The sequence below is a fragment of the Centruroides vittatus genome, unplaced genomic scaffold (genome assembly GCF_030686945.1).
Source record: "Centruroides vittatus isolate TY-2023 unplaced genomic scaffold, ASM3068694v2 contig_1154, whole genome shotgun sequence".
Taxonomy (NCBI): Eukaryota; Metazoa; Arthropoda; class Arachnida; order Scorpiones; family Buthidae; genus Centruroides; species Centruroides vittatus.
This window is the reverse complement of record NW_027120741.1, coordinates 3,393,527-3,405,690: the sequence shown is the minus strand read 5'-3', so window position 1 is coordinate 3,405,690 and position 12,164 is coordinate 3,393,527. Positions and strand designations below refer to the sequence as shown.

General features: G+C 32.4%; 1 protein-coding gene across 4 annotated transcripts in view; it reads left to right on the top strand.

The window, feature by feature from the left end:
* Window positions 1-12,164, top strand: part of LOC136979196 (neprilysin-1-like) — a 136,965-nt gene that overhangs the window by 33,612 nt on the left and 91,189 nt on the right. For all 4 annotated transcript variants that reach the window (XM_067275142.1, XM_067275149.1, XM_067275162.1 and 1 more), the window contains exon 4: window positions 1,170-1,328. In XM_067275142.1, the coding sequence (XP_067131243.1) occupies window positions 1,170-1,328 (159 nt within the window). The remainder of the gene's footprint in view (window positions 1-1,169; window positions 1,329-12,164) is intronic.

The window sequence follows — 12,164 nt, the reverse complement described above, 5'->3', positions numbered from 1 at the left end:
TATTTTTTCCCATTCAGGAACTTGGTTGAGAAAATGGGACAAATAGTAATACAGGACTGAGTAGTAAAATATGGTGACAGTCCTGTATATACAGGATGTATGGCAACTTTACCTATAGGTCTCATTCCACACAAAGTTCAACTAATTTCTTTTCATTATATTTTTTTTCTGTTATAATTGGGGTGTAGCATTAGCGAAGCCTCTTCTATGTGGCTTACAGAATTGTTCATTCTCAAAATCTGTTTGATCAATTTTGATTAAACTTTGCCATTTTCTATTAATTGCAATGAGAAATCCAAAATCTAATAAAAACTGGGTTTCATGATTTCATTTTCAAGATATAAGGTAATACAAGCATGCACAACAAAGTGATATCTCACAAATCATCCGACTTTGTCATGCGATGTTCCATGGTTGCTAACACATCTATGAGCTTTGCTGTTTCTTTCATCCAACCATTGAGTTTGTTTCCAAGATTTAATGGGCTGATTTTGATAAAACTTTGCCATTTTCCATTAATTGTGATGAAGAATCCAAAAATACAACAAGATTTAAATGTAAATTAAATTTAAATGTAAAAAAAAATAGGAGTCAATGACTTCATTTTTGATGTACAGAGGTATTAAAGTGACAATGTCTGTGCTCTCTGATGCAACTGAATATGCCTAACAAAATTTAGGCCTAGGGATCAAGAATAAAAACAGCATTACATGCACCTAATGGAAAATAGGTGCAAAAAATGAACAAAACACAAGAACAAAGAAGTTGAAGATGATTGCTTTATTTTCTTGGATTGCTTCTCCGTGATAGTAAGGATTCTCTCTCCCATGGCTGGCAGGTGCAAAGATAGCCTCTTCTGTGCCTAACAAGTGTAGGGATTGCTTCTTTCTTTCTGGCTTCACCTCAATTCTATCACAATATGACAATCACGCGATCTCCTAGTATATAAAATTTTATATTTATACATCCAACACTTAATGCTATTCATCTTTGTATTCAAAATTTTTATTCGTTTTAAATTCAAATGTGCAATGAAAATTTGAACTTATTTTTAAAATTTTTACTTTTATTATAATATATATATAAAAACATATTTATTAATAATTTATTTATACAAAAATTTTTTAAATTAAAGATATCCATTATTCACTTTATGCAATTTTCAATAGCTGCAACATTATTAAATTCAATGAATAATTCAGTGGATCCATGTGAAGATTTTTATTTGTATTCCTGTGGAAAATGGATCGAGGAACACAAAATAAATGAACTTCCATCTGAAAGTCAATTTTTTAATTTACAAGATGAAATTTACATGACATTAAGAGGTAATTATTTTATTTACTGTATTTCATATTAATTTAATTCATAAATTAAAAATTACTTTTTAATAATATATATATATATTGTATGTGTGTGTTTAATTGCTTAAATTAAGATTAATTTATATATACTTTCAGATATTATTCTATTATTTTAAAAGTTTAAAAATATATTTAGAAGCTGATTAATTATTAAAAACATGGTAAATAAAGCCATCTAGAGAAAATATTAAATTTAATATTATTATAGAGAGACTGCTATATATAATACTGTAGAAAATAACAGTTTACACAGTATCATGCATTGGACTTACATTTTCACTTTTTTTTTGTTTTATGTAAACTGGATATGAGACATTTAAAACATTTCTATTTTCATGTCCTTATACATTCAATATCTTAATGAATTTATTTATTGTAGTGTTTATGAAACCGTGCCGGTGCTTATTCTGCAACTTGAACACAAACTATATGGTGTATTTTCTCGGACACATGGCAGAGGGGCGTCAACAGCCCGAAACGTGTACAAAACTTAATACACGTATCAACTGAGGAAAACTTAGTGATGAAATTTGCCATGTGTCCGAGAAAATACACCATATAGTTTGTGTTCAAGTTGCAGAATTTATTTATCTTAGCTAATAAAAAAAATATATGTAGTTATATATATTCTTTTTGATCAAATTGGTTCAAACTATACCAATACATTTATTATTGTGAAGTTTATTGTTTAAGAACACCTCAATTTCTCTATTCTTTTATTTAATCTTCTGAAAAAATTATAAAAAATAATAAATAAATAATTTGTTTTTCAGAATGAGTTAAATTAATAGACAAGTCTGTATTTTTATTTTATACATGTTAAATGTGCTAGTTTTTTTATAAAAGTTTTTAATTTAAAAAAAAAAATATGTTTAAGGATAAGATTCCTAATGTATATATTCTTCAGTTGATTTCTATTTCTCATGACATTATATAAAAATGATTGAACATGATGATATGAAATAATCATTTATAGAATTTGTAGTATTCTATGTGTGTGTAGAAAGAATGGAAACAGGAAAAGTTATATGGATATGTATTTAACTGGTTTTATTGTATATACATACAACTATTAACTTTATCAGATTCTACAATGACTGAGCTAGTGGTCCCACACACATACAAAAAGTGAGTCTTGTCATAGTTGCCTGGGCTGCCCCCTAGTGGGCATTCTAGCAGCAGCGGTGTCATTCCGTGGTGTAAATAATAAATTCATATCAATGGGGAATTTTTTCCCCTTTCCATGGGGAAAATTTTTTTACCATGGGGCGGGGGTTAAGGATTACCCTCTCCCCATGGGGAAATTTTTAACTTCCTCTAAGGATTACCTCTTTCCCCATGGGAAAGAGGGTAATCTTTAACCCTCTCCCCATGGGGGAATTTTAAAAAATCCCTTCTTAATGTGCATCTTCATGGCATACCCTACTAAAATGCAGTTAAAAACGCAAAAAACCACATCTAATAATAATATATTGAATTCATTGTTAATTTAAATAATAGCTAGGGATGCCCCTAGTGGCCATTCTAGGCATTCTGTTACAGATTACAGATATATAAACACACGATCAATGGCTTATTTCATTGTATATACACACAACTATTAACTTCATCAAATTCTACAATGACTGAGCTGGTAGTGCGAAGTTCGTAGCGAATGTTATGTAGTTCCGTGAACAGGAAAACATAAAAGAAGCATAAATCAGAAACGTATATATATATATCACAAATTAGTTTTATTTGCTTTGAACAAGTTCTTATTTTTATGATCCTAACTTACAGGCAATTGATCTATATACATACGATAATCAGTCGTGTCCCCCTCAACAATTGGGGTGATAAAATCACGACAAGAAAAAACATGCGGGAAAACTTACAACTATAACTTAATATAATTACAAACTAGAGAAGGGGAGGAAAATATATAGTTAAGGATAGGAGTAGATACATAAATATGGCTAACGGCTACAGTGGTCTCACACACACATAAAAAGTGAGTCTTGTCATAGTCCAGTTGAGCACATACATAAATTCATCTAGACTTAGTGACAATGATCAGTTGCTCACTATGCTTTGACTTGCAATAAGGCAGCATAGTGAACTATGATACATAGCAATTCTCTTTTCCCTTAGAACAACGGTTCCCAACCTTTTTTCATTAATGTAACCCCGTGTCATTTCCAACTTTCCAACGAGCAATGCATGCGCACATCTCGCACTACCTATTTGTAGAGAGTGTCACCATTTTGAATTTTATTTTGACTTTGTTCTCGGTTCCTGAGTACCTACAAGTTTGGTTTTTTTTGTGTGTGCATGATTTGGGTACCTGATATTCTGTGACAAATTACAACTTCTGTCATGTACTCCTTCATACCACTAAGCTGGTAACACAGCAGGCAGTACGATTTTATAAACAAGACATAGTCTTGTGAATAAAAAATTAATAAAAATACTGAATAAATAATGAAAAAAATTACCGCTTGTAGAGAAAATCTGGAGAAACTAGCAATGTCCTTTTCTTTACTAACAATAAAAAATATTTTTTTCAAACAATACATGGGGATATTGTTGAAATATGATAATAATAACAATAATACACCCCACCATCAAAAGTCCGTAGCATAATCACTAATCATGCATAATGGTATCCCCATTATCATTGACCGATTGCACAACATTTATTCATTTGTTGCATTGTATAATTGGCAGCATAAGTTTTTATTTTTATTTTTGCATTTTGAAATTTATAATATAGTTTGTGATTGTTGCATGGAACAATTTTTACCTAATAATTTTTAATACTATTAATTTGCAATACATAATATATTATTTTTTTCTGCCATAATAACTAACTTTTTTCTGTACCCCTAAACAACCTACTGTGTACCCCCTGGGTTGGGAATCGCTGCCTTAGAACAGTGATTCTCAAAGTGGGGGATTGCGGCCCCCAAGAGAGTCGCTAAGAAATTGATGCCAGATCAATTTTTTTTCAAATATTTTATAAATTTACTATGGATTCATGTTTAGAAATAATAGAAATAAAAAATATATAAAATAATTTTTACTTAAATAAATTGCACATATAAATAATAAAAACAATATAAATATTTTAATACGAGCCTAATATTCATAAATTTGTGCGCCCTGAGTTCCACTCTCAGCCTAAACTATGATAGAACAACATTATCATTTGGAACGGTGTTCGCTAGCAGCATTGCATCTGTAGGCAAGTCGAGTTAGAAATACAGTAGAGCGTCATTATCTGAAAACTGATCAACCAAAAGCTTTTCAGTCAGCAAATTTAAATTTCCACTAGTGCTGTGGCGTTGCAATATTTGGCTCTCTTGGGCTACTCTAATATTATTTTAGTTGGTATGCATTTTTAGCTGGCCGCACTGGAGTGACCATGAGAGAGTACTTAACCCCCTCCCTCCGGGATGTTTTCCTACACATAGTCATTCTTCGGGGGTCCTTTGAAATTTTTAAGTGCAAAAGGGGGGTTGCGGACCAAAAAGTTTGAGAAACACTGCCTTAGAAGATAAAAATCCTTCCAATAGTTAGAGAGTTCCTTGCTCTTGCCAGATGCTGACATTTCTCCAGTTTATTGTTAGCTGCCATTTCTGGACTGATCTGAATCAACAGTTGAAGGCTCCCCTTCAAATATAGGACTTATTTCATATTTTCTAACGGAAGGACATCCTTCTTCAGATAGAGGACATTTACTGGAGACTGAAGCTGCTCTCTTCTTTATAGTCTTTACACAGGATTTTTGCATAGTAGAAGTTGTATAGGCAATTTATTATCACAAAACCTCTCACTACACTTAAACAGCAGCATCATCATCACTGTTTTTTTAAGGCAGTTTTGTAGTATTCAATATCAGTCTGTGGCATTCACCTGAACATGGATTTGATATCAGTCTTAGCTTCAGAAATCTGTTAGTTCTTTTCAATGGAATTCTTTTTTACTATAAGAAACACCAACAACATAAGTTGAGAAACTAGCAGTGAGTTGAAACACCATTACTCCTTGTTAATATTCTTATCTTTATCCATCTGATTGTCAACAGTGGTAAAGAATTCATTGTTCTCATAGCTTATTTCATATCAAAGTGAATAAAGATTCACAAAGGAGACCTGCAACTGTGTGACCTGAGTATAGAGCTAGTGGAACTGAGTTGAGTGCCACCTGTACGCAAGCAAAGAAAACTGCTTTGGGAAAACACATGCATCTTTGGGTTGGATATGTAATGAAACGCGGTGCTTGTTTTCTACCTGTGATAATGAACCACAGCTTTCTGCCACACAAAACTTCAAAAAATAACTTGTGTGGTCGGTTGTAGTGTTACCTATATTTACCTATATTACTGCGCCGTCAGGTACAAAGTTTTATTCGTTCCCGAACGAACAATACCCTGGGAGGAAAGAGAAATGGCTGGCTGCAATTTAATTCCTGAGTAAATAAACAACTACTAGCCCGTTATAGATAACGATCAACCAATGCCAAATTATTGGGCTAGCAAATGGCTATGGTAATATTAATAATTTTTAAGATAATTTGGTACTAGAGTTAGGTGTTAGGCGCCATCTCTTGCTAAATTTAATAATTAGAATTTTAATTAAATAATTTAAATAAATTTTAGGCCTAACTGGAAGAAAAGAAATGGCTTGAAGCGGGACTTGAACCCGCAACTTCTGCTATCCGTGCAGACACATTACCAGTTACGCTACCTGGACCTCCAATCTGCTCTCCTCTTCCAGCTCTATAAGATTACCGTACAACCATCGACGGTCATTACAATGCCGGCTGGGAACACATTAATTGCCCACGTCCTCCCAAAGGCACTCAACTGGCCATCGCAACCCTGGCAAGGCGTATATAGAACCCACAACTTCTGCACGGATAGCAGAAGTTGCGGGTTCAAGTCCCGCTTCGGGCCATTTCTTTTCTTCCAGTTAGGCCTAAAATTTATTTAAATTATTTAATTAAAATTCTAATTATTAAATTTAGCAAGAGATGGCACCTAACGCCTAACTCTAGTACCAAATTATCTTAAAAATTATTAATATTACTATAGCCATTTGCTAGCCCAATAATTCGTCATTGCTTGATCGTTATTTAATTCCTGAGGTTAACTATATAATGATGTGTTGCATTCTAACCAATCTTCTGTTATAAAACCTTAGTTGGCTCTATTTTAAATTTAGTTCTCAAATGTAAACTTTAGCAATTTTCTTTTTTCTTTTATATTATTTTGTTAATCTGACAGATATTAATTGGCATGTGATGTGATATTTGAATTTAAGAGATCTGTGGAAGAAAGGAGTAAGAAGCAAAATTAGTATTTTGAGGAAATGAAGGTAAAAGTTCTCCCTGTTAATACAATACTATTAGCTACTGTTATGGTCCTTATTGAAGCTCCTCTATATGGTTAGTTATAAATTTCATTATTTACCATGCAATGGATATACAGTTTGCTTCTTCCACACCACCCTTTAAATCGTACAAAATTAAGAGTATAATAAATATTAGAATATTAATACTGCTCAGTCCTAATGATCTACAGTCATTTCTTGAGTTATGACGAAAAACTTTAAAAAATTTTTAAAATGTATCAATTTTTTAGTTTTCGTCAAATATATATCATATACATATATATCTTGCACGCTTCTGACAATTAATTGCGTCATCATTAGTTTTGTTGTACCCTTCATGTGTGCTTATGTAAGATGGCTAAGTGTTTTGTTGTAAGTACAGTCACTTCTCAACTTACGTCCGAAGTTGCAGAACCGAGCCCCATCGTAAGTCGAGAAGTGAATGTATTGACTAATTTGACTGTAAACTGCTGAATGTATGTACATATATATTATATATTATTTAAATATATACTTATAATATATAAATTTATAATTTATGAAATTTCTATTTATTAAAATATATTTAGTGTTACATGTAACATACAAAATTCATACAGGATAAATTCATATATTGCAAGAACGCTATTATACCTCAACAACAATCAAATGAACAAAACGTTGAAACAAAAGTAATGAACATGAAGTACCAGCACTGGATTAAGCCTCTAGTGGGCCCTAGACAAAATTTAAATTGGGGTCCCATTTAAATAAGTTGCTTCCAAACAAATCTTATATAATGTGACATTAGCGTAGCTAGCATGGGTGACACCCGGTGCAGATATCGTGGTGTCACCCCAAGTCACACCGTAGTGTCACCCTTTTTAACTCTTTTATAAAACACTATTGAATTGTAATATCTTCGCACTCGAGCAACTTGAACGCTATATCGAATATGTGATGTTGCGACGTATAATTTTAGATTTAGAAAATAAATCATAACTGTACATCAATACTACCACGGGAGGCGGTCCTAGGAATATTTCTAGATGGTGCAAGAGATTTCATGGCGTACATTACTTCTGATACACGGGTGGCTATTGACTTCTTTTTTTTTTTTTTTTTTTTTAGGTAATGGCTAGTCGAGCGGAGCTTAGTAGGAATTGTTAAATACAGCCTTTTCGGTCCTATCGCATTTCTTAAATAATTTTTAACTCATTTTGAAACAGAGAAATCTTCTGCACTGAAGCTGGGCCCCTCCGAATTACGGGCCCTAGACATTTATCTACTTTGCCTACTCGATAATCCGGCCCTGTGAAGTACTAAACTTTAAAATTATCACATTGAAAAATCACTGGTAAGATCATCATCATCGGAATCTTCCTCACTAGAATGTTTTGATATGGTTGAAGCAGATGATGGTTTTCAAGTGTAACATTTCATCGTTGTTGCTTTTATGTAGCTCCTTTGCTAATAACAGTGCTTCACAAGAATCGGTAAGAACTCGATTTCGTAGTTTAGTTTTTATTAAATTTAATTGCAAAAAATACGTTCAACTGCTGAATGAAGAAGCAATAAAAGCATCTATTTACTGCCAAAGTAAAGTAAAAAATATAGAAATATAGAATAAAAACGAATGATTTGAAAGGTACTAAATTGAAAGGAAAGGTATTAGGATTTCATGAATAGTACAAGGAAAATGGTGTTGGGTATCTTGATACTGGAACAAGTAAAAAGGTACTAGATTAGTGCAAAAGTATTAGGTGGAACAACACTGGTGCCAGCTTTGTAGCCCCGATTCTGTTACCTGGCGTTGCCGCTAGAGGCGTTTCGATCTAGTTTTGTTGTTCCTTCCACTAGCTGTATAGGGAATCTGTTGATATGCAACCATAAAGTAAAGGAATGATTTAATTGCTTATAGAATATAACTTTTCTCTAATTAGTTATGTTGTATGAGTGAATTGCAGTATGTTATGTAGAATAAGTTTACAGCATAATTAAATTACTTAATTTGATTTTGAATAAGTCTTATTGTTATACGTGTTTGTTAATGTCATTAACTATTGTTTGAGTTTTGCAATGCCTTTGTTTCTCTAATATCATGTTTCTGAATTAAACAATACAAGCTACAAAATGGTAGTGAGTAAAGTTTCTCCATGGTGATGTCATATGCAGAGGCATTTGTAGTGGTCCGCCATATTGTTTTTTGTCCTTTCCTGTTATACTCTTTCATCTCCTAGTTTATTCCATTATTATGTAAACGTGTTTGGACCAGCTCCTCTGTTGTACTGTGATGTTCACTATGAGAGACAGTACAGTGTGTGAACATAACGGTACAACAAGAAGTACAAAAATTAATTTTACCACAAAGTATTCTTTATTCTCTCTGAACAGGTTCTTAGAAGGGATCCCAACTTTACAAATCTGGTCACAATAGTATATACAAATGGGGTTATTCCTTGTCCTTTATAACAACATTGAAAATCAGTGCATGTAACAAGTAATATGCCTGTTTATTGAGCAACTTAACTTATGTCTAACTTACATCTAAGGAAATTGAGAATATAGGAAAGATAAAAAGAACAGAATTGTGGATGAAGTGAAATATCCAGGATTTCTTTTGGTTGGGGTGTGCTCTTGGGTAGGACACCAACTTAACGTTTTGTTTTTAAACTTTATCAATCTCGTGTCTATTGGTAGGTCTAGAGACTATTTGGGTCTCTCAATGTGTCCTCAAGACATTCTTGCCTGTAGTTCTCTTCTTTCAATCTTTCTGGCCTCGCAGTCTCTTCTTCCATTCTTCTCCGGTCTAGAGCCCTGTCTTACACAGCCGTCCTCTCCAAGATCTTGCCAAAAAGTGTCCGTTAAACCGGCTGTTTTGCCCCAAGCATCCTCAACTCTTTTGTTCTATCAAACTTCCAGGAACAGCTAATCCCACCCAAGGGCAATACTCATATATATATATATATATATATATATATATATGGCCGACAGCCACACAACATCCAAAATTTCATTATGTTTTAATTTCTTTTCTTCTGCCATCAGTCTTGCTGTTAAATTTGTCAGTGTTCTTTCTTCAGATGGAGTTGATTCCCAGGCTGTTCCAAAGTATTTGAAATGGTCTGGCAACATTGATAAAATTTTTGAAATTATTATATGATCATCTATTTGCTGATTTACAGATTTTAATCTAAAAGCAAGATTTTCAAGATTGCTTATGTGTAAAGCAATATCGGTTCCTCTTTCATAAGTATATGAGAAGAATTGCTGCATGAGCTGGCACTTCTTGTTCAGTGTCTCTGCTAAACAATAAACACAGTTTATCAAACATCTCTTTTGCTGTGGAACACGTTTATGATGTGCATAAGTAGTTTTTTACTGATTGTAGTAATTATAATCTTCTGAGCACTTGCATCTTTTTTCAACCAACTTGACTTTTCTTCAAGTTTTTCATCTTCAAATTTTACATCCCCTAACACTATACTGTAGAGCCCATTTGCTTTAACAAAATAGTTATTTGAAATTTCCATACCTGGAAGTCAGAAACATCAGCCAGCTTTTCAATGTGGTGTAATGTCTTCAACATTTATGCTTGCTCCCCCATTTCTTTCTTTTCAATTATTTTCCTTTTTTTTTTCTTTCTTTTTCTTTAGCAAGAGAAATCTGGGCCCATAACCTCTTCAAGTTTTTGTGTTTCAGGGACAAAGAACTAGATTTTATTACTTTACTACAGAGCTTTTATTTAGCATGTCTTCTTTTACACACGAAGGAAGGGGTTAAACCAAAAAAAAGAGGGTTCTATTTATATATATGGAACCAGAGTGCCATCTGTGGGGAAATATCCACAACACAAATAGCAGAATTAAAAAACATTAAAATTACTTAGATTACAACAGTAACAATGATAATAATGATAGTAGTAACCACAACAAAATAATAATTATTATTATCCCCTCTTTTTTACTTTCTTAATATTCACATACGTAATCATTAACAAGACAGATTACTAGAATGAATGAAATGTTATGTCATTGCCCTTACAATTAATTTGATAATTTGCTTATTGTGTTTCCAATGACAATTTGAGGTAGAGATCACTTTTTTAACTTCCTGTGGAAGTCTCCTTCTGCAATGACATTCTTGAGTTTGATGACATCAGAGATTGCTGCCAGCAGTTGTTGTAGTAAGGCAAGTTAGTGTTTTGAATTTTGTCTGGGTGAGGTGATGTAGTCTATCCTTAATGAAATAAAATGTTCCAAAATAAATAGATTAAGAAACTAAAAATAATCCCCAAACAAAATGGAATGGGTTAGAATAGACTCCTTACAAGGAGTTGTCAAGGTCTTTGGTGCTGACAGCCTGAGATTTAGTGAGAAGTAGGTTTGGCAAACTGAGCAAACTTTTCAAGGGTAACTGGCTCTTTTTTGTTTTTTCCTTTGTTAGATTAGGTCCTAATGTAATGTACTGCATGACACAAAAAGTAGGGTTACACAAAAATTAGTGTGTTCTAATCAAGTACCAGGCCTAGACTTAACAAGAAAGCAAAATACAACGATCTAAAATAACACTTATATAAGCAAAATTCCATAGTAATATTTTTTAGGTTTAACAGTAAATATATATAGATAAACAACAATGATTATAAACAAGAAGTTAGTAATAAATATATATTTCACATATTCAGAACAAGTCAAGATCAATTATATACAAGCAAAAAAAAATCAATCAATTAATGAAAGAATTTCTTTTTTCCAGCTTGGGATGAATAATTAATTATATACCAATATCAAAAATAAAAAAACAAAGAATACACCTCTTACAAGTTGATCACTTTATCAAAAAGAATGCCAGATAATTCATTTGAAGGAAAGTCACTTTTGGGAGATGCTACACACTGTTGAATGAGTGTGTTGTGTTTTATCTGCTTACAGGTGTAATTCTGCACTACCCTATTTACATATTTAAGCATTATGGGATCAGTCACTTATGTAAACAAAATAAATAAAACTATACTTCCTTACTGAAGAGACAAATATAAAATAAAATAAACAACCATTCCAACTTCAGCAAAAATTCTTTAATCCTAAGAACGTTTTCAAACGCATTAAGCGTCCATCTTCAGTTACTTCTTTAAATCAAATATGAAATTCGAACAAATATTACGTAAATTAACGGTACGATTACAATAAATAAATTAATTAAATATAAATAAAATAAACAGGATTATCGTAATTTACAAAATTATGCCAATATTTCATAAACAAATAAAAATAAAATAAAAATAGAAACAAAAAATAAAAACGAAACAAAAAACAAACATGCGGTTTAAACCAATCACGGATTATCGCAGTATTTCTTTACAATTATCCTCATCCGTCATTAAAGACTTAAAACAAGACCAATATCAGCTCTAGGATTATCGTACTTCTATGTTTAGTCCAAATCA